The following is a 21935-nucleotide window of genomic DNA, read 5'->3' as shown; positions in this document are numbered from 1 at the left end:
TTATGGCTGCCGATTGGAGGTGGTAGGCGGCACTGCGGCAGCGAAGAGCGGAGGAATCAGTAACAATAAACCCAAGGTACGTGCATCGTTGCTGTCGCTCGCTATAAGGTCCAGGGCTGCCCAGACAGCGCATGTATAGAGCCCTGGATGAAAAAGATGCGTCCGCGGTAGAGTCGGTGGTGATTCGCAAGTGAGTCGAAGTGTCATGCTCGCCCTTAGACGGGAGCGGCTATAGAAAGCGCAATCATTGCCGAACGACGCGCAGCTGAGGAAAGAAAATGAACGGCCCCGATCAGATTCAGGGGTTAAGTTGTCCGCCCGATTCGCGATACAGAGACGTCAGTGAGTGTATGTGAAGTGAGCAGTGCGTGTGACGATCTGACAGTTTCTCGACTTTCGCGACCTGTCGTGGAGTCAACGTAGTTGGCTGTGTTTTCGGATTTTTCCTAATCGCAGACGCGAAGAGTGTCCGTTTCGGTGCCGCCGGCCTGGTAAAGCGTCGCGACGACGACATCGCACGCGCCAAATATGCCAGGGCTCATTGCGGTCGGCGAGTTCGTCGAGGAGACCAAGGAGGACTACAACTCCCCGACCACCTCCACCTTCGTCTCGCGTATGCCTCAGTGCAGGCAGACCATCACATCGCTGGAGGAAGTAAGTTCTCATCGTTTTTATCTGTCCTCCTAATTTTATTGTCGTCGTCGTGATGTATGCCTTTATTCTCATACACACACCGAAATGCGCACATGATTATACCGATCTTAATTCGTCCTCTGCCGCTTCCTCTTGACATCCGTTACCAGTCCACTCGTTGGACGATCATTAATCATTCGTCGCTTTGCTTCGCCTGCTCGCGCAGTACATACATTAGCAAATATCTATCACGTAGGTACGGTCATCATTATTTCACACCGATGCATTTACCCGCCCCCACTGTCACTGCTGTATTCACGTACATATCCGTCATAGGTTATTCTCAACCCACGATATCGATATCCGTGCCCACAACATGTGCATGAGACAGTTGAGAATTAAGGCCGTACTTGCATGCATGTGTGTGCAGGGTAAGTAAAATGCACGGTTGCACGTTAGCGGCAGGGGGGAGAGGAAGGGTAGATACGGCACGACTGCCAGATACACATCTAGCTATACGATGCAACGATATTCTACCTCTGAGACTTTTCTCAATTGTCTTTGATATCTATCAAATAATGAAATAACAACACATGTAAACGGCGGAGTATGTTTGCAATATTTTTGGTTGCTGTTAAAGCAGGTATCGCGAGGCATGGTTGTACGGTGTGCGGAACCCAGCGACGTGTGGTGATAACAACTAATCGCACGTGTGCTGATTTTAAAGCAGACACCGCGGTAATAGCCTTCTGCTATTTATTGTCAGTATTAAGAAGGGTGCTATGATGTCATCTTTGTTAGCAGGAAATGCCGGGGCGGCTCCCTTCGATGTTAGATTCTCCGTGCTTGCGTTGAACGGTTAGCTCTTCTCCCTCTTTCCTATATGACTATCCCCCCCCCAAGCAGCGGCAGCAGCCCTTCGGGTCGAACGAGTTCTTCTGTCTCGCTGGGTATTCATACGTACGTATAGGCAGGCATAAGTAATTGGCGAAGAACGTGCCGAGGGCTAAACCTCCGGTGGAACCCCTCATCCATTTTCCCGTGCCTTTCTAACCACGAAAGAGATGATGTATCGTAGATTTTTTCCCTTTACTTTACATTTTTTTTTTTTAACGTACAAACCGCGCAAGTTTTCGCATGTTACAAAGGATTTCAAGCAGATTGCGTGTCTAAATGTTGCTCCAATTTCAGTGTTGTAAGATTAGAATCTCGAGAGAGCCTCATCTTACTTATTTAGTTAAATCAAAGTAACCGTTGCTCGTCAGAGCGGTGATTAGTAATCGCTCGTTAGCCGACGATGCCGACGCACCTGCATCGCCTACGTGCCCGCTAGCCATGTACCTAAAACCACGAAATAGTTAATACAGAACAATATGTAGGCATTCTTAACTGGGTCATGCAGACGTGGCGGCTATGAGGTATATATTTTAACCGTTTGCATTTTTCCTTTCGTATATCAAACCTTTCTTCGCTATAATATATGAAACTGGTTAGCAAAATTTGATACGTTAACCCTCTGAGTCACACATTATTATGCCAGGTCAATTTTTGTAACAAGATAGTAATCTACGATTTTCGGTGTCGCTGATCGCATCCGCCATAGTAAATTTTCAAAATCTGATTTCAAATTTGTAATCAGCGACCCCAAACACTTATAATTTATGTAAAACATGTTTTACGGAAATGAATTGTACCTTCAATTTTCATTATAGCACTATAATTAAGTACTCTCGAATATTAAAAACCTGTTAGTATACTATCAGAAACTGCTGAAATTTTTCATCACTTAGCGATAATGTTTACAAATTTTTCCGTGTATTCGTTTATAATTAGATTACGGATATACGCGGCGTGCCGCGGCTGCGGTGAATAAAGCGGTAGAACGGATGTAAACCGCTGTGTCTGCTTCCCGCTGACAATCAGCTGTTACGTGCCCCCTTCCTCTCACCCTCCACTTACTTACTATCTGTACACACGTCGCTTGCACCCAACTCACACCCGACGGGACTTGTTTGACCTGCAGATGTTGATGCATGGCGACGAAGGTGATATAAGAACTATGATAACAGTGTCATGTATGTATATGTATATACATATATACATATACACACACACACACATATATATATATACCGCGGGCGTAACTGCGGAATGTAAAAGTTACGCAAGGTCGCGGTCGGGAGGAATCGATAAGTTACACGCCTACCTGCGTGTCCGTTCTTCCGCTCGGTCGATCATTCGATAGAGTAATTTTGCCTATATTTACTAATAGTATATGCCATTTAGACAATAGTGTAGCGCACACTTAAGCCTTCCCTCGTAAATTAGAATATTATATGAATTATTTCACTTGGTCATTCATTACCCACCCCTAATATACGAGTCGTTGCTGCACTCGGTCGTTTTCGCAATATGCAGTATGTTCGGTAGCTGCTGCAGTGTCTTGCGGCGTATTGTTGAAAAAATTTTTTTCTTGCAAACTTTTGTCAACGGTATAACAATATGTGGTATGCAAACATCAGGACAATCTTTGGAGTTAAAGGATATATTAATAATTATAATAGTAATCTATTGAGAGCTCGATGATAACGATACATTTCGAAATTTTCTGTTTGAGCCTGTAATTTACGTATCAATGACATGCATACCTATACATGTACGTATATATACATGTTGTATTACATTCATCACAGGGTTATTTGCCTAGTTAGTAATTGCGTCAGCATATAATAATATAAGCTTCACGCCGCTTTCGCAGTCGAAAACCGCGATGGCTTAAACAGCCAAGGATTATTTAAACAATTATAACTGGTCGAATGGATTTGATTTTTCTCCCTATAAATCGAATATTGAATCGATATAATTAATTGATATTTGATGATGGCCTTACATTGAAAAATAAAATTACTTTAAACAATGTTTTAAGAAAAATATGAATTAAATCATATGTAGCTTAGTTTAACCAGATGAATTAATTTGTTCTAAGGAATTTTTTCCGCTTAAAATATATTGTTCTGTTTAATCCAATGAACATAAATTTTACAATTTTAATGAAAAAGAATTTCAAATAATAGTAACAATAATAATAATAGTATGTTAATGCTGAAGGTAAAGCTAAATTCTGTTTTATTTTTATTTTTATTTTTTTGCAATCTCAACGGTGATCATACTTTTCTCTAGATATACATATAATTAAAAAAAGTTGAAACAAGGATGTTAATGTTATGCGTTCACGCGGAATTCTGTCCCGCGTACCGGTGACCTTGAACCAACCCTGCATGTCCGCGATATGAGCTCACCGCCCATACCGAGGAAGTCTTCGCTTTCTTCCGACTTCCGGAATGCTAGGCCGACGATACGCGTTGGACGCGAATCTTTGTCTAAGGTTTTGATTAAGCTTCAACTAAAGCAATCTTTTTCTTATCCATTACAGACATTGGACTTTGACAGAGATGGTCTGACGAAGCTGAAAAAGGCCATAAAGGCTATACACAATTCGGGAAATGGTAAGGATGCACAGATATGTAATAATATCGTAGCCACGAGATCGATTCTTTTCTTTTATTTTCTTGATTATATTTTTATGCATGCAACAGTTATTTTTCATACAACGTGTTGTTTATTTTCTACTTGCGGAGTTATGGGCCGTAAACAACGTTACCTCTAACTAACAATTACCTGTAATAAGTTGATGTGAATATGTGATTGATGGTGGGTATAAAGCCTGCAGTTCACTGCCTGTGACTTACACCCGTGCAACGAAATTAAAATACCATAGCACCACCCGCACTGATTGTGCACACATGCGGGGGCTGCAGAGTTCCGGCTTCCAGGCTTCCGGTTGTTGAGCGGAAATTCGTTGACACGTGCGCGGTGCGCCAGCCGTCACACGTAGTCTGCGTACTCAGCGGTATGACTGGGTAATTGGTTGGCAAGAAGTTACAGAAGATTCACAATCAGTTTAAATAGTACATTATGTAACATGAAAATAATCGGCTTTTACTCCTGTGTTTACATATAGGACTTTATTCCCGTATTTTCCTTTTACATGTAAGTGTGATCTATCAGTTTGAAAACTATAATATTACTGAATGTTTATAGTAATACAGAGAGATGCAGTTCGAAATGGAAAAGAAGGAGAGAAAACCAGGAAGACTGAAAAATTATTAATGAGGTCATATTTTCTGCAAATGTGGGATAAAAGTACTACTTTTTCCCTGAGGTGAGGGAAAAAAGTAAAGAGGGAATAATATGTTACTTTCGTCCCGCTTTTCAGGTCAACAAAGTGAACATTATGGTCGAGTTGAAAATAATAGTATATTGTGTACCCAGAGCGTAAAGCGGGCTTTTTTAAACCTAGTGTGGAGATTTCAGTACGACTCGAAGGTGAGCATAAGCGGACAAAAAAAAATGACAACGCCCGCTGCTCGGCGTAGCGGTCGTCATTATTTTAATTTTTTTTTTTTTTGCCTCCCGGTTTGAAAATGGTCACTTTAGTCCCGCTCAATGGGTCAATAGAACGCGAAAATTGTGCATGCGTTTCAAAAACAACATTTTCACGGAGTCTACCTCATAACTGCCTTAAGAGCTGCCTTTATGCAGGAAGGAAATGGAGAATCGTTGGGATATAGGCACTCCGATGCGGGGGATGCGGGAAATAGATTCAGGGCATGTACCGTGCCTCCTAGCATATGTATATGTTATGTATCCAGCTATGCATGTATATGTGTATGTGCGCCGAACTCGACAGACAGATCGATTTTCCCGGCGCCTGCAACACCGCCGCGGTACCGCTGCAACGATGGCAGGCAGGGAAAACTCTCCGTTGCTGCAGGCCGCAATGCCCTCTAAGATTCCTTATTTTCGAGCTCCGCAGCTTTAACCAGGGTGGCCACTTGTCATGAAATTTGGAAATTATGGAATAGTCAGGGAAATGTCAGGTGTTTTTGCGGGAAGTCAAGCAATCATTTGTTATATTTTTTTTTTTCATACGCATACGTCCCACCATTTTTTAAAGCTTTTGATCAATTAAATCGAATACAAATTTTTTCACCAGCGGCGGAAGATTCTCTTCAAACTTTAAATATTCCTAAATACTACCTTACAAACGATTGTGCGCATCGGCTAGATGAGTCCGTGTAACCCATGTGACAGTTCGTACCTTCATACAAAAAAAAAATTTATATGGAACATACGTATATTTTTACCAATTTGCTATAACGAATTTATTCGAATTGGTCAGGGAAAATTATAAAATTACTGTTTGGAAAAGCTCGATAAGTCATCGAATTTCGTAATGGAGATTTAGTAGCTATCCTGTTTAACCCTCCTCCTGAATTTCGTATAGGGTAATTTGGGGTGAGATAGTCCAATACAGTAAAGTACGTAAGAAACTGTACTGTCGGCCATCTCCTACCTATGGCCATCTCATCCAGAATTACTCTATATGGACAAATGACTGATCAAATGTTATCATTGTTATTATCAAGCTAAGCGATAGTTTACATCGCCATTTTTTACCCACATGTGCAGATATTGCTCTTGCTCTCGTTTATAACACGAACTGTGAACAATTCTTAATTTTGATATAACTAGTCAGAACCAGTGCTGCTACATGGCTGTATTTCAATATTTGGCAAACCTATAACAATACATCGTATAATTGCACGCGCTCGCTTCCCATTTTTTTTTTTTCAGCTCACGTAGACAACGAGGTGTACCTCGGTCGGGCACTGGAGAAACTTGGGGACGCGGCATTGAAAGAACAGGAACCGGATATCGGCGCTGCCTTTCTTAAGTTCGCTGTAGTCACCAAGGAACTCAGCGCGCTGATGAAGACCTTGGTACATATGTACAGATTACTGAAAAAAAATTGAAAAAACATTAAACAAATATATATATTTGCGGAAATGCAATCTTGCCAAATTTCTCCAAGTTCAAGTTTAGAAGTCATAACGGAAACATTATCTTGATTTTCATATCTCCGTAGATGCAGAATATAAACAATATCGTGATGTTCCCACTGGACTCGGTACTGAAGGGTGACCTCCGAGGTGTCAAGGGGGACTTGAAACGCCCATTTGAGAAAGCGTGGAAAGACTACGAGGCGAAATATGCCAAGATTGAGAAAGAAAAGAAGCAGCATGCCAAAGAGGCCGGACTTATACGGACTGAAGTGACGCCGGCGGAAATCGCCGATGAAATGGAGAAGGAACGACGAATGTTTCAGCTCCAGATGTGCGAGGTTCGAACCTTTTACTCCGGTCGTCTTATTGTTAGACCTATTGTTAGTATATAGGAACACTTCGATTGATCATTCGTTGACGAACGTCGATATAACTTTCAACACGGTATCTTACAAATGTCCTTTGGCGCTTTCAGTACCTCATCAAAGTCAACGAGATAAAAACTAAGAAAGGGATCGAGCTGCTTCAGCACTTAGTAGAGTATTATCACGCTCAAACGAAGTAAGTAAAAGAAGACAGTCGCGGCATTTGCACACCACCGTTGTTACGATTTATTCGTGATACTTTACATTTACTTGCAGTTACTTTCAAGACGGCCTGAAGACAATAGAACATTTCGGTTCTTACGTAGCGGATCTCAGCGTTAAATTACAGAAGATCAGACAGACTCAAGACGAGGAACGGAAGCGATTAACCGAGCTCAGAAGTTTACTGCGAAATTCCGGCTGTGACAAAGAGGTAAGAAAGCTAACGATGCACGTATTTTTTATTGCCTATCATGAAACTTACTAATCCAATGACTTGTATTTGTATTGCAGATGAACGTGAACGCGAGTGTAGGCTATTCGCTGCACCAGCTCCAGGGTGACAAGCAGCACGGCGTTACGCGGTCAGGTCACTTGCTGAAAAAAAGCGAGGGAAAGATGCGTCGAGTATGGCAGAAACGTCGGTGTGCCGTGCAAGCAGAGGGTTTCCTCGACATATGTCACGCAGATGAAAACAAACCGCCAACTAGAGTCAACTTGCTAACGTGCCAAATAAAACTTGTTCCCGACGACAAGCGGGGATTTGATCTGATAAGCTGTGAGCTATTCTTCGTATTCCTTATAGGCCACGGAACGTATCTAACATTGCGTCAACTCTGTGCAGACAACCGGACGTATCATTTCCAAGCTGAGGATGAGGCAGATCAGCGGGCCTGGATGTCGGTGTTGGTGAACTGCAAAGAACGAGCCCTGCTCAGAGCTTTTGACGCTAGCGGCAAAGCTGAGGCGGGCCAAGGAAACCCCAGCTTGGTTGAACTTCAACAGGCCGTTATTAGATGTGTCACTCGACTACCAGGGAACGACCATTGTTGCGATTGTTCCTCTCAGAACGGTAGTTAGAAGTGATCATTTCCTCCTCGATCATTGGCCAATGTCATAGCTTTGCCCAATTATATTGACGTCGTATTCGTTACAGATGCTACGTGGTTGTCAACAAATTTCGGGATAATCGTCTGCATCGAATGTAGCGGTATTCACAGGGATCTCGGTGTTCATATATCGCGGATACAATCGTTGACTCTCGACAACATCGGGACGGCGCAGCTGTTGCTTGCACGTCACATGACGAACCAGTCGTTCAACGAAGTAATGGAAGCTACACTGCATCACAATCTGAAACCCACTCCAACCTCGACAATGTAAGTATTGCAGGTGACGTACTCTTCCCTAAATCCATGGATCTCGATACCATCTTTTTGCGTCCTATTGTAGGGAGGAGAGGTACGAATTCATACGCGCCAAGTATGTCGAGAAGAGATACGTTATGAGCACATGCGCCGACGAACGTGATCTTCTGTCGGACTTGGAACATGCCGTGAACAACAGGGACCTACAACAGTTACTCCAAGTATTTGCTGAAAATGTGGATCTATCGGCACCGCTCCCTACTTCGGTGCGTTGATTTGATTCATGCAGATATGACATATCAGGATTAGTAGGCATATATTTCTGCATTGCTATTGTATATTAATCTGTTTTTCGTTTCATCTGGATCCAGGATATCGGCGAGACGGCACTCCACCTGGCGATACTACGTGAAATGGGAAACAGCCTGCACCTAGTCGATTTTCTTGTTCAAAATATGCACGCCGGCAGCATCGACAGAACTACAACTGAGGGTGAATCGGCGCTCCACTTATCCGCAAGACACGACAGAGCCGAGGCGATGAAGCTCCTTCTCAGGGCTGGAGCTGATCCGATGCTGAGGAACAAGCAAGAAAAAACACCGCTTGATATTGCACAGGAGATGGGGCATCACACGTGTAAAGAACTGGTAATGCATACCTTGTACTTTTACGAGAATTCAATGTTCGGAATATTACAATACGACATGATTCTGGATCGCGAAAAATCTGTCGAATGTGCGACAATGAAGTTGAAATAACGACCTTTTATTTCTATGTTTTAGCTTAGCCATGCTCTTCAGAGGCAAAAAACGTTGTTTGATAATGTGAACATCGACTGGAACTTGTCGCATGACGAGGGCTCAACCGATTTTTCTGACGACGATACGATCATCGAAGACAGAGTACGTTGAAACGCAGAGTATGACAACGCAATTCAAAACACAAAATCGAATTGATATTACTTTGAATCTAACACGTGGCTGATACTTTGCCATAGAACGGATGTTCGACACCAGAGAAAAAATCGCGTAGCAGGCCACCGTCTTACGCCGGGGGTGGAAGTGGCGGACCAGGAGACTCGCCCCAGACCTTGCGAAGTCGAAGCAGTACATGCGGAAGTCTTCAGGGTGGTTCCTCGCCGAGTTCGTCGAATAGACAACAAATGCCACCGCCACCACCACCGCAGAGTCGGAAACCCCTCGTAACTGGTGAGTCGCTCATATCCCTGATCAGACATCCGCCGTCCCACGCTATGTTTTTTTTTTTTGCTTTACGCACGTTACTCGTCACATGAACGATTTCATATTTGAGTCGCCGCTGAACACGCGTGTAAATGTTTGTTTCCAAATTTCCATGATTCAGTTACGTCTTCTGCGATCGCATCTTCGGACATCGGGATTGTAGCGGCAGGCAACGTTCACGGGTCATTGAAGAAACGCGTCGCGCCTCCTCCGCCCGCGGCGTTGATTGGGACAGCCAGCTCGAATCTCTTACCTTCCCACTACGGCACCCTACCGTCTTCCGGAACTTCGACTTCCTCTCACAGTCGGACAACCAGTGAGCCGATTCTGGCCGGTCACACGCTCCATACTCTGCCGAGCTCGTTGAATGCCCTGAACACCCAACACCACCTGCATCACAAGCGGTCCCCCAGTGGCGACTCATCCTCCTCTACGGCACACGGTGCTTACATTTTTCTCGGTTATAGGCAATGCACCCTTACTCTCAAATTCATTTACTCACCCGTGCGAAAGTGTCTCGTTCACCGGGATTTTATCAGATTTCGTCGCGTCCTCCTGATTTCTCAATTCGGGAGATTCGGTTGTCATTAGGCATTTAAGTATTTGACTTTTGATAAGACCCGTTATCGTACATTTTATGTCATCAAATCTCTACTTATACGCTAAATATTATTTTGTCGAGTTGTCGGTAATCTTTCCGTCCCGTTTATCGATGTGTGTATGTATGTCCTCAGGTGTAGAGAAGGTATCTACACTCCAGAGGCCGCGAAACCCACCACCGCCAGCACCAGGGCCAAATGCTCAGCATACGACGAGACTGAGCAATGGACGGAGCAGTGAGTCCCTCACATCCTTGTGTTCCGAACATGCGTTGGGTAACCCCGTGCCACCACCGAGAAAGGTATTTACCCGTATATTCGTTCGTATACGCTTGTATTGTATATTCATCAGAGTTGTGACTAATGCATTACTGTATTCGTGACACATTACAATGCGTAATGTGAAATGGATGAGTGCTTTTGTGCACATTACTTTTGTAATTTGTAATGGTTTTGAGTGATCCATTACAAATAAAAAAGTACTGTGTAATGGGTGCATCATACATTACAAATAAAAAAGTAATGTGTACTGGATGCATGATCCATTACAAATCAATAAAGGAATGTGTAATGAATGAGTGCTCTATTACAAATTTAAAAAAGTAATGTGCAACTGATAAGTGATCCATTACAAATTACAAATGAAAAAAAAAGTAATTTGTGATGTAGGATATTCAATAAATTTTTTTTTCTTTAAATTTGTTTTTCTATATTAACTTTTTCACCGCCTTACAATCTGTTAAGAGTTAAACTTTGGGAAATGCTGAAATACGTGTTTTATTTGTAGTCTAGAGTGAGGAAGTTGGTTTTCAAGTAATAGCTATCTCACATAGATAACTTTGTCAGCGTAATAAAACAATGAGAATGCAGTATGCCAGTTTGTTATTTTAGCCTTTTTCTTCTACGTGACGTATTGATCTCTAAACAGAAAAAAACGAATTTGCCCAGAAGAAACTTTTAGTGAGCGAAATAAAATAATGATGGAGCAATTATTCTATTTGTAATGGAGCACTCATCCCTTACACATTACTTTTTTTATTTGTAATGGAGAACTTGACCAATACACGTTGTTCAAAGTAATGGGTAATGCATTACATTTACATAACTATTTTCACAACTCTGATATTCGTATGTCAACGCTTGGTGACTAAGGCATACGGGTATTGCGCTTATACATATTCATCCCGCTCGTTAATTGGCCGTGTGAAATTTTGCACTATCGATGCATCATCATTCTGACTCGACTCTTGAGCCGATTCTGAAAAAAAACTCTACAAAATATATAGGAGACTTAATTGTGCTGTTGATGCAATCCAATTTTATGTTGTGTTTGTATATACGATCAGTGCATCAGATAAAAATCAATCATACTATTATTCACTTACCTATAAAATTGTGTAGACGTAAATATGAATGATTAATTGAAGCCAGCAATTTTCGCACTCTAGATACATACCATACGCCTTGTTGATTTTGTTGTTGTTTTTGCTGCTGTTGTTGTTATTGATGTTGTCTCCATGGTCGTTATCACTGTCGGTTGTAATGCTGTTGTTCATGTTGTTGACGGTTATTGATTGTACAGCGAAGGGAGCAGCGATCTGGAATAGAGAGGGGTACCGAGGAGTCTTCTTCTTCTTCTTCTTCATCTTTGCTCTCGAATATCACGATCAATCTCAATCCGGTAACATTAACAATAATCACATGCTATATATGAAATTTTATATGAGATTGCTTTGAGGTTTGAATGTACGCCGTGTGCTTGAATTATATTAATTCGTAACTATGATAACAAAAACAATAACAATGATCGCCTTATCTACGAGCTTTTTTTCCTCTCATAACTTGATTCGAAAAGGAATGATACTGGTAGTTTGACAATTCTTTGTTACTTGGCATGCCCCAGACATTACCAAGCCTGTCTTCGGTAGTTAGTCTTGTTCTGAAGTGTTTCGCGTGCTTCATGTTCAGCGTAACATAAAAGTGCGCTGCATCAACTCATACGCCATATTATCGGCCACTCATTATCGCTTTAGAATCTGATGCTTTTCACACTGGCAATAATATTCCTTCATAAACGCGGGCGGCGGCCTTACATCATTGCGCATGATTTGTCGATGGGGAATGGGGAATGTGTACAAAAAAAAAAAATCACGAATGCCAATAATGCAGGTACATTAACGCTTCCTATTGGGACAGCCGTATCTGTTTTATTCCCTGCAGCCAACGTCGCCTGGAGGAGGATCCGGAACCGGTGGTTCGGTTTCCACTGGCGGGCTTCGGCGGTGTCGCGCCCTCTACGACTGCGAAGCGGACAACGAAGACGAGCTCTCATTTCGCGAGGGCGAAGTAATCGTTGTGACCAACGAGCACACCGACGACGACAACTGGATGGAGGGTGCTCTCGAACGGCAACCGGACAGACGAGGCATGTTCCCTATAAGCTTTGTCCACATGCTGCAGGAATAACATTCGGCGAGCCTCGGTTCCTTGGCTTCGATCGTCTCGGGTGATGACGTCACCTGTCACGAATCTGACATGGTTCGATTACACGGACGTAGCACTTGTTCCGGAAAAACTCGCTCATCATCGATGAGCCTCACGCGACATCGTGTAAGAAAATCCGAAGATGGCCGGACCATCCCCCGCAGGTCGAACATTCATTAGATACGAAACTTTCTTTCTCTCTCCACCCGTTTTGGCCACCGTGTTAGGGGTGCTTTAACGCATTTTATGCTCCAGAGAACCATCCAGAGATTGAGAGAAGGAAATGAGGGATAGGGGGACACAGAGAAAACGGTATCGTAAATTTCAGATGAAGAAGATGAGGGAAAGGGAGGAACGTTACTTAAGTATTAATCGTGTTCCTACTCGTGAACAATTAATTATAACGACAAACACCACCACGCATGACACTAAAAAAAAAGTATTCTGTACATATGCAATATACATATATCGGTCACAAATCGTCACAATGTGAATATTATAATCGAGTTTATTTTTATGCCATACTAACTTTAATCAGTAACGTAAACGTCACACGATATTCAACCTGCGGCACGCGCATCATGGATACGTCGACTTGTATTATTTGAAGAAATTGAATGTACGAAAATTAATTGAAGAGATTCAATTTATCTTTATGTACCTTTAGTAAGATGTTTAAATTCTCACAAATTTATGCGTAGAATGAAATTATATTATAGTAGAAGTAGGTGTGTGACAGTGATGCGAGGAACGTACAGAAGAACGAATTACAACAATATATAGTAAGATTATTCGAAATTAGCAAGTTTACATTTCGATATCTCGAGACCAAAGAACAACTTATTAAATTAAATTAATGATCAAGAAAACCGAGCCAATGCGAAGCGATGTATCGTGTGTATTTATATAATATTGTATCGTTTCGTGGTTACTTCTTCCGTCGATGCTCCTGATATTTTTACATTTCTCACGTCGCAACGGGTTTTCCTCTTCATTACTGTTATTTTTATTATTAATTACCGCAACGTGACGGGTATTCAGAATTAGATCGAAACGTAAATACTGGCCGTTCGGTCCGTATACACACACCGGTACATCCATAGATCAGTATTGCAAGTCTTGTATAAATATATTTTAGTAATTGTAAGTATATAATAGATATGTACGATTCTACGTTCATCTGTTGTTACTTGAATGCTTGAGATTTATTGAGAATCGATTGTCGAGTCTGAACAATGAACATGAATCTCAAACATCCGAGTGCGGAAAACGGTGCACACTTCCTGCAAAGACCTGTGTTGTTACAAGTACTCATACATACTCTCGATGTGTGTGTAAATATAAATCGATGTTTTTATCAATCTGTGGACACACACATACACACACACACACATGATATGTATGTGCATAATGTATACATATAATATCTATTCGAAGTAATGAAGTAACGATATATACATAATATATATATCACGGAAGTATATTACGTTCATGAATGTTGTATTCTTTGTATTTTAATCACAACCGTATGTACAATATATCAGAAATTTGGATATATACATACATACATTACTGTATACATGTGCAGTACATAAATTTAGGTACTAACTTTAAGTAAATTATTAACTAGACAGATAGGGAATACGTAGTATGTATTGCGTTACTCAACCGAAAACCCACTGATAGTAATACATGATTGTGTGAGAATAACAATCGGAGATTTTGTATAAAAGTCAAATGGCCCTCTAAAGCCTCATAAGTCATAGATAGCATAGCCACAGATATGCACGATACGCAATTTAGCGAACTGAGTGAATTCACCCATGCAAATAGATTGCGTGCCAAGATTTTACGAATTGTCGTGCGACTTGCTCGGTCTCAAAATTTCGAATCGTTTTCAACTATCGGTGTTTGTAACGCTAAATCTAACTTAATAAGGAAAACTTGCGCATTTCTACAACTTAAATTCTTACGAAAGATCGTATTATTGCGGATTGAATTGTCGGTCGATTTGTGCAAACCTTTTTTCAGAAAAAACTTAAAAAAAATAAACCCACGAACAAAAACCATTTGAAAAGTTGATATTATAATACAATAATGTAAAGCGTTATTCGTGTAAATAATATACATATGAATACATATAATAAATGCCGTTCGGACATCCAGTAGTATCCACGTGTATACATATATTTATACATACATACAGACATAATAGTATCATGATCAATTGCCAAAATGAGTCATGTTACAACTTATATGTCACTGTATGTCCAGAGCGTAGAAATATCTTACACTACCGTCTTACCGAATTATCTTTACAGCTTACAAAAAACTGCATTCGAGATACAGGACCAACGGCAATTTCAGTGTAAAGCTTTTATTCTAGTTGTTAATTTTATAAAATTTCCTTGACAATGAAATTTTTAGTTCCTTCATGGAGTAGAATTTTCTAAGATGATTAAGAATCTCGAGCAGATCGACTTGGAACAGTCAAATCTTCGCCAATCTAGATCTGATGCATCATCACCCGGCGAAGCACCAATTATAATGTACAGTACTATATGTATACTTATATTATTATTTACATACATGTTATAGCTGTTTATGTACACGGCTCAACAGAATCCGCGCAAGTAGGAAGATGCGATGATCAGTCCATCTCAGAGGATGGGAATTCAGCGGTCTGGTCTAGCTGGCGGAGGGTGACCATGGATAGGATGCTGCAAATGGTTTTCTGGTGTCTAGCGGGACTCAGGGAAGGGTTACTCGTCGTCTGATGCTTATGTTTCTCATCTTCTTGAGACTGGGGGAGTGTGGCTGTCGCTAGCGTACAATTTAGCAGTCCTTCTTGATCGGAAAGAATAAAACTCACTGTCATAAGTTTGCCAATCGTTCGAAACTACGCCGTAATAATTACAAAAGAGAAGAAAAGGTTGGTAAAACGGTACTTTGTCTTACTATATACACACAGTTTATGTACAAGACACAATAATACCATGCTGTAGCTGTGAAATTAAGTGCATAATCCACGAGCAAATCGTGTTTAACCCACCTATTGTTTCTCCCCTCGTGCCTGGGAGTCCTGTCAAAAATATATCTACGTTATCGAATATCGACAGTGAGGGGTGCAAGGATACCTACCATTTCCCCTGTACTTGTTGAGCTGCTGGTAGACCTGCTTCATACGCTCGATATTTATCCGCGAACTCTTCCCGTGGTCGACCATCGGCAGTGGATAGTCCTTCCCAATTATGCATTTGGCCGTCTGCTGAATGCTCTGCGGCGCGTTCCACGGCTCGTGTATGTACTTTGCTGGAAAGGTCTTCAAGGCTGGCACGTAGCGCCTGAAGAAGCGAAGAGCCAGGTTGATTATATGCTCGATCGCTTGCGGGTCGACGGTATTCTCACCTTATGTAGTCGCCGTTGGGGTCGGCTTTACGGCCAAACCGGACAGGACAGTAGCAGTGGAAGAATTGCTGGAAAAACGAACTACAGGAGAGCCACATCCACATACCGGCGTTTACGGACCAGTCGGCATCCAAGAGAAGTTCGTCGAATACCTGGTGCAGGATCATGGGTTTGTTATAAAAAAAATCCATGTAACATTGAGATAAGACGACTATTACCAACCGGCTGAATCTTAACAAATCCTATACGATATATGTATACCTTCATCCCCTCCTCCCAGGATAACCAGAGATCCCCTCTGGTCAGGAAACACGCGACTGCATGTCTCGTCAGATGATGAATCCAGCCTTCCTCTCGGAGCTGAGTCATAATTGCATCGATCCAGGGAAACCCTGTTTGACCCTGTCGTGGAGATTTATCTGTGTAGCCACTATACAGGCGACCAAATTTTGTCGTATAGCAAACTCACGTTCGCCCACTTGGCGAGCGCCTCGGCATTCTTGTCCCACGGTATCTGAACGCAAATCGGGTTACCCTGCATCCTGTCGAAGCTCGGATTCCGCGTAGCGGCGCAGTAAAAAAATTCCCGCCACAGCAGCTGCCCGTGAAGCGACAATGGCGGCACGGCTTTCTTAATCTGCGAAATTGATCACCACCTCTCGTTATGTACCTTTTTAATCATCCACATTTGTGTTTACCCCAGAAACAGACACGCAAAACCTTTTTGTACAAGTCCGTGAGCTGGTAGAAAAAGAGTCTCGTGCTGAGACAGCCGAAACGGAGATAAGGAGAAAGGCCTGTCTGACTCGCGAGAAGCGATTGCGGGGTCATTTTGGGACGGCCGAAGCTTGCCACCCAATATCTACGTGCGAGGTGATACTCAAGCCTCACCAGGGCTTCAGTCTCGCCGCCGATCCAAACAGGAGGCAGCAAATTCTCGGTCTCGAAGCCTGAAAGAATCTGCGATGCAGGCGATCCCTTCTCATATTCCCATCGCAAAGGGCAGTGGTTATTTATCGGTAAACATTAGGGTGGTTCTTATTTTCGTCAGATCAGAATTTCTTTGTGCTTACCTCCCAAAAGTAATCAAGCATAGAAAAAAAATTGGCCGCAACCCAGAATTTGTCCAATTACTCTAACACGCCCCGCCAAACAGTCGAATTTTTACATGGAAAATGCATTTGAAATTTTTTTAAGAACTGTTGATTGCTTTAAAACAGTGCATCATAAAAAAAATTTCTGTGCCTATTTTTCAAGAAATTTGTTGCTCTATAAAAGAGATGCTTTGAAAAATTTTCGTAAATCTAATATTTTCACGTTATTAGCGAAAAAATTAAGACAGTTCTTCGCTGATAACGTGATAAATATTAGATGTACGACAATTTTTCCGAAATATCTTTTTTGTAGAGTATTCATACAAAATGGTCGCAGGAAATTTTTCCATAATACATAGTGTTAAAGTAATCAACAGTTGCCTTCGAAAAAACTTCAAATGCACGCATTTTTCCATATAATAATTCCGCAACTTGGCGGGGCGTATTAGAGTTCTCGGACGAATTCGGCGTTGCGGCCAATTTTTTTTTTTTTTTCTATGTGATTAGTTTTGGGGGGTGAGCGCAAAAAAATTTCGACATGACCAAAATAAGAACTACCCTGATACACATACCTAGCTCCTCTAGAGTGGGCACGCCGTACACGTCGTTGTGATTCACCATGATAGGCGTGTAAGCTCCAGTCGTGAATTCGGAAGTTACCAAAGCCTCGGGCGGTGGCGGTGGGTCCATCGCGGCTGCGACGTTCTGGAACTGGTGATAAGTCAGAGGCGCCTTTCCTCCGTTCTTCTCGATGATACTATAATGAGAAATTATTGAAAACACTGGACGCGCATAGAATTACTCGCGGTTTGTCCAATGCCATGATACAATTATTCACCTGTCCAGTTTGTAGAGCGTGTGGGACACCCTCTGCACCACCGATATGCCCATTTCCTCGCAGAGCGTCGTTATGTTCTGGTTGAGAACCCGTCCGAACGGCTCGGGATCCTCTTCGAAGGTGAGATCCGTGGTGCCCCACTCTTTAAAGAGTTTTGGTAACACGTCGGCTGGTTGTCCGCGAATAACGAAAAGCCGGGAGTTTAGCTTCCACAAAGACCGGTCGAGGTCCTCCAGACACTGCAGCAGGAACCTAGGGCAGTCGCAACGTGTAAACCGAGATTCTTTAGCAAAGGTGTGCTCAATGCATCTCTCCAATACGGATAATATCATACCGCCACTTGTTAATGCCGACGTTGGTGCTGCCGGCGAACCACGGGTCGAGAACGAACACGCACCGGAAGGTCGTGGCGCCTGTAAGTCCCTCCCGAAGGGCCGGATTGTCATGGAGTCTGAGCCCCTTCCGGAACCAGTGGACGGTGTGCTTCTTGCCGTCCCTCCGGAACGGTTTCAGACCCCCATGCTGGGCCTTCTCACCGTCGGTCATCTTCTCCACTAGGTCTCGGTGGGCGCTTACAACGTTACGTGGAATTCCACGATTGTGCTTATTTTTTCGTTCGGTTGAACTGCACCTACTGCAGGTTTATATATCTTTTGCGCAATACTGTAGCACATGGGTGCAAGGTGGACGGTAATTATTTATTTTCGATTCAATAAAACCTGCGATAGCATAATTATCAGTTATTTGAAGTTATTCTCAGATATGTGTGATAAATCCAGCGCGCAGAACAATATACCTATAATTGTATAATGGAATCTAATTAATTAATTGTAATGTCTTTATACATACCGAGACATCAGAATAAGTCTATGGTTCAGAGTCGTTACGTTGCGCATCCACGTAATGTCCCGGTATGTATAAAGACATTACAATTAATTAAGTAGATTCCATTATACAATTAAAGGTATATTGTTCTGCGCGCTGGATTTATCACTGATAACTGATAAATATACTATCGCAGGTTCTATTAAGACGAAAATAAATAAATACATAAATATTTGTTATTTGGTAAATATATTCTTAGATCTCTATTATATACATAACAAATATCTAGAAACGAATACGACGCGCTAAAATTATAGCTCAATCGTCATGTTGACAGTAGCGCGATACAGATTAATTGTAAGGTTGAGAAAACGTGACCCTTCGGCGAAGGGGACCATGTATATTGAGCTGCAGATTCTACGTTACGTGTCTCCCTTATAATTTTGTACTGACCCTTCTCTGGGAGTATAATTATAGGTACAACACTTTTAGACGACAGGTAAATACGTCTTTCCATGGCTTCTTCAGTTATTAGCTATGGATTTTTGCAGTGAATTCATTCCGATCAATGTAAAGGTACAGTTTTTATCGTAGTTATAAATACTTTTGTAAGCGCCTTCTAATTTTGGAGTTGCTTGGTGCGTTATTATCATAACATCTCCAGATTTGTGTGTAAAATTTACCAAAATCTGAAGTGATTTGATTATCAGTTTGAACGTACTGCAGTAACTCAAATATATTTATTTCAAATATTAGTCAATTAAAAGTAGGCTGATCAGTGAATGACGTTAATATTTTAAGTTTTATACAGTGTCGTAGAATCTGATGTTGCCGGACTTGGTACGGAATTCTTCCTAGATATACATCGCATCGAGCTTTCTCTGACAGAGCGCTTACAATTAGTTACTAGATACGGTGTACCGCATAACTCGATATTGTCAAATTCTCAAATCTTTACACGCACCTACATGCGTTAAGAAGGCTGTGCCCTTAGTACGTATGCTTATAATATAGTCGTCGTTTCAGGGCATGGATCACGTGTTTTTAAATCAAAATAACATTTGTACATTTTCTTTTTTATCACAATTCAATCACAAGTATTAGCTAGAAAGAGTTGGCCAAAAATTGTCCAATACCCAACTAATATGTACTTTGGTCGGAAAAAAAATTGATTGTAATTTTCCGAACCGTGGCGAATTTTTCCAGGTCGCAAATGTATCTCACACCCAGTTTTCAGAGACTGAAAATTTACAAAAAAATAGCTAAATAATTTTTTACTCACGACAAACGATTAATCCGTTACAATAGATCGTAAAATGATCCTGCGAGTAAGGTCACGATATTGTAGATGAGAAAAAGCAACGTCTCGCTTTTCAGTGTTTTAGTTTCCTAGTTAACTGCGGCTCGTGAATTTTTTTTTTTCTTTCTTTCATCAATCAGCTTCTGCACAGGAAAAAAATATATGTCGCAAATCGTCGGTCGACGTTACAGCTGGGATACCAGCAAATTACACGAACACTAAGAGTATGGAGATGTGTTGACGGGGTACTGACGCATTTCTCGGTCGCCGTGACTGAGCCAACTGAGCTTACCTGCAGAGCGACGTTGTTCACCTCCTGGGTTACGGGGGACGGCGGGCGCCGCGAACCACGCCGCATGCAACGTGACCGCAGAAATTATGCTGGGTGATTCGTTGACCGGGTCACGTGGTGGGAGCTCGGCACGTTGCCTTCGCCGTGGTCGGTCGACGCCGTCCTTTCGTTCCAACACATGTAATATACAAGAACTGAGATCTACGGCAATTTATTGCAACACAATATAAAGCAGGCCCCGCACGGGCAAACAATGCTACTCAATTGTTGTATGCAATGCTATTTATTTTTCCACAAGAATAATAACATCAGCGGAAAGTATTTCGCCTTTGGGCTGCTCCGTTCGTCCAGATTGCATTATATGCGTTTTCCAAATTTGTTTGCTCGACCTACTGCAGTTAGATATTTTACCTGTATACGATTGCAAGCGTATATATATAGCGAGCTAAAATCTGCGCCAATCCTTGAAGAAAGTTGCAAAATAGACATACCGCGATATAGGTATACATTGTGCGACATGTTCCAAACTTGTACCATTTAGCGATTTGATCATGCAATTGTATGAAATAGGCTATACATTAGAGTGTTGACGAATTTTTTCCGTTTCACCCTCCAAATCAACTTCAAAGAATTCAAATATAATTGCCTAATTTTTTCACATTCTTACCTCAACTCTAACACGTGCCACCAAGATGGTGGATTTCCTCATTTAAAATACACGTGTTTCGGACACATCTTAGCTGATATTTTATTGTAAAAGTAATAATGTTCAAATAAAATCCATAACTGGAAGGTTTTAGCGGGCATTAGTGCTACTAACTGAGAAAAAATTCACGTCATCATCAAGCAATCTAGACGAAGTGCACACCCTCGAAATCTCATTTTTCTTTTTATTTAAAGGAAGTGCAATTTGTCTAGATTACCTGGTATGATGATGTGAATTTTTTCTCAGATAGTAGCACTAATGCCACTAAAACCTCACAGATACGGATTTCTTTGAACATGATTACTTTTACAATAAGATATATGCTCAAAATGTGTCCGAAACACGTGTATTTTAAATGGGGAAATCCACCCTCTTGGTGGCACGTGTTTGAATTGAGGTAAATATCTGAAAAAATTAGGTAATTGCTTTTGAATTATTTGAAGGTAACTTGGGGGGCGAGACGGAAAAAAATCGTAAACACAGTATACAAGCGACACTCTAGGGTTTCGTCATTCTGCGGAAAAGTGTACATTCCATAAAAAGTAACTTTATTATAAGTGAATTGATGAAATAAAAAGTTATGCGATATGTACTGACATTGTAAAATTGGATACATAGGTAATATAGAAAACCTGACCTTATACTTGAAACAGATCGAGAGATATAACAGTCCGCAAAGTATTCATGACTATCTGGGCAAATTAAATCCACCTGTGTATAAGCAATTGACACTGCTTTCGTCATAAACCTTACAAAATGCAGGTCATAAGAAGTAGCAAAACAATGCCTACACACTGTAGGCGGATTCCCTCGCGTTAATACTGGGCTACAGTGGACATGGACAAGAAGACCCTATGCAAGAGATACATGCATGTGT

General features: G+C 41.6%; 2 protein-coding genes across 14 annotated transcripts; one reads left to right on the top strand and one right to left on the bottom strand.

Annotated features, from left to right (window-relative positions):
• Window positions 1-17: 17 nt before the first annotated feature.
• Window positions 18-14664, top strand: Asap (ArfGAP domain of ASAP). Of its 6 annotated transcripts, none has more exons than XM_046627509.2 (17): window positions 18-654; window positions 4067-4139; window positions 6331-6476; window positions 6623-6919; window positions 7015-7100; window positions 7181-7337; window positions 7418-7682; window positions 7749-7976; window positions 8061-8283; window positions 8357-8537; window positions 8643-8918; window positions 9054-9173; window positions 9269-9479; window positions 9634-9954; window positions 10247-10413; window positions 11694-11792; window positions 12332-14664. In XM_046627509.2, the coding sequence occupies exons 1-17, from the start codon at window positions 529-531 to the stop codon at window positions 12575-12577; spliced, it is 3222 nt and encodes a 1073-aa protein (XP_046483465.1). In that variant the 5' UTR covers window positions 18-528; the 3' UTR covers window positions 12578-14664. The 6 variants fall into 6 exon arrangements, with proteins under 6 accessions (XP_046483465.1, XP_046483464.1, XP_046483470.1 ...); XM_046627508.2 differs by having other exon boundaries at window positions 12308-14664; XM_046627510.2 differs by having other exon boundaries at window positions 19-654; window positions 6623-6877; window positions 12308-14664.
• Cry2 (cryptochrome 2) lies at window positions 14633-20328 on the bottom strand. Of its 8 annotated transcripts, none has more exons than XM_046627521.2 (11): window positions 20043-20328; window positions 18270-18654; window positions 17936-18187; window positions 17670-17854; window positions 16715-16953; window positions 16473-16640; window positions 16265-16405; window positions 16004-16155; window positions 15737-15939; window positions 15648-15677; window positions 14633-15442 (listed from the first exon to the last, which is right to left on the bottom strand). In XM_046627521.2, the coding sequence occupies exons 2-11, from the start codon at window positions 18479-18481 to the stop codon at window positions 15246-15248; spliced, it is 1779 nt and encodes a 592-aa protein (XP_046483477.1). In that variant the 5' UTR covers window positions 18482-18654; window positions 20043-20328; the 3' UTR covers window positions 14633-15245. The 8 variants fall into 8 exon arrangements, with proteins under 8 accessions (XP_046483477.1, XP_046483476.1, XP_046483479.1 ...); XM_046627520.2 differs by having other exon boundaries at window positions 18270-18569; XM_046627523.2 differs by having other exon boundaries at window positions 14633-15439; window positions 18270-18569.
• Between the last annotated feature and the right edge of the window lie 1607 nt (window positions 20329-21935).

This window comes from Neodiprion pinetum, chromosome 5 (assembly GCF_021155775.2).
Source record: "Neodiprion pinetum isolate iyNeoPine1 chromosome 5, iyNeoPine1.2, whole genome shotgun sequence".
NCBI classification, from domain to species: domain Eukaryota; kingdom Metazoa; phylum Arthropoda; class Insecta; order Hymenoptera; family Diprionidae; genus Neodiprion; species Neodiprion pinetum.
The sequence above is the reverse complement of the archived record's forward strand: the minus strand, read 5'-3'. Positions and strand labels throughout refer to the sequence as shown.

Coding starts and splice junctions, on each gene's coding strand:
- Asap (XM_046627508.2), top strand. CDS start 529: ATGCCAGGGCTCATTGCGGTCGGCGAGTTCGTCGAGGAGACCAAGGAG. Junction 6,920..7,014: donor GTCTTATTGTTAGACCTATT/GTTAGTATATAG, acceptor TGGCGCTTTCAG/TACCTCATCAAAGTCAACGA. Junction 8,538..8,642: donor CGGCACCGCTCCCTACTTCG/GTGCGTTGATTT, acceptor ATCTGGATCCAG/GATATCGGCGAGACGGCACT.
- Cry2 (XM_046627521.2), bottom strand. CDS start 18,481: ATGACCGACGGTGAGAAGGCCCAGCATGGGGGTCTGAAACCGTTCCGG. Junction 17,855..17,935: donor ACGCTCTACAAACTGGACAG/GTGAATAATTGT, acceptor TTCTCATTATAG/TATCATCGAGAAGAACGGAG. Junction 15,443..15,647: donor CACGAGGGGAGAAACAATAG/GTGGGTTAAACA, acceptor TTTCCGATCAAG/AAGGACTGCTAAATTGTACG.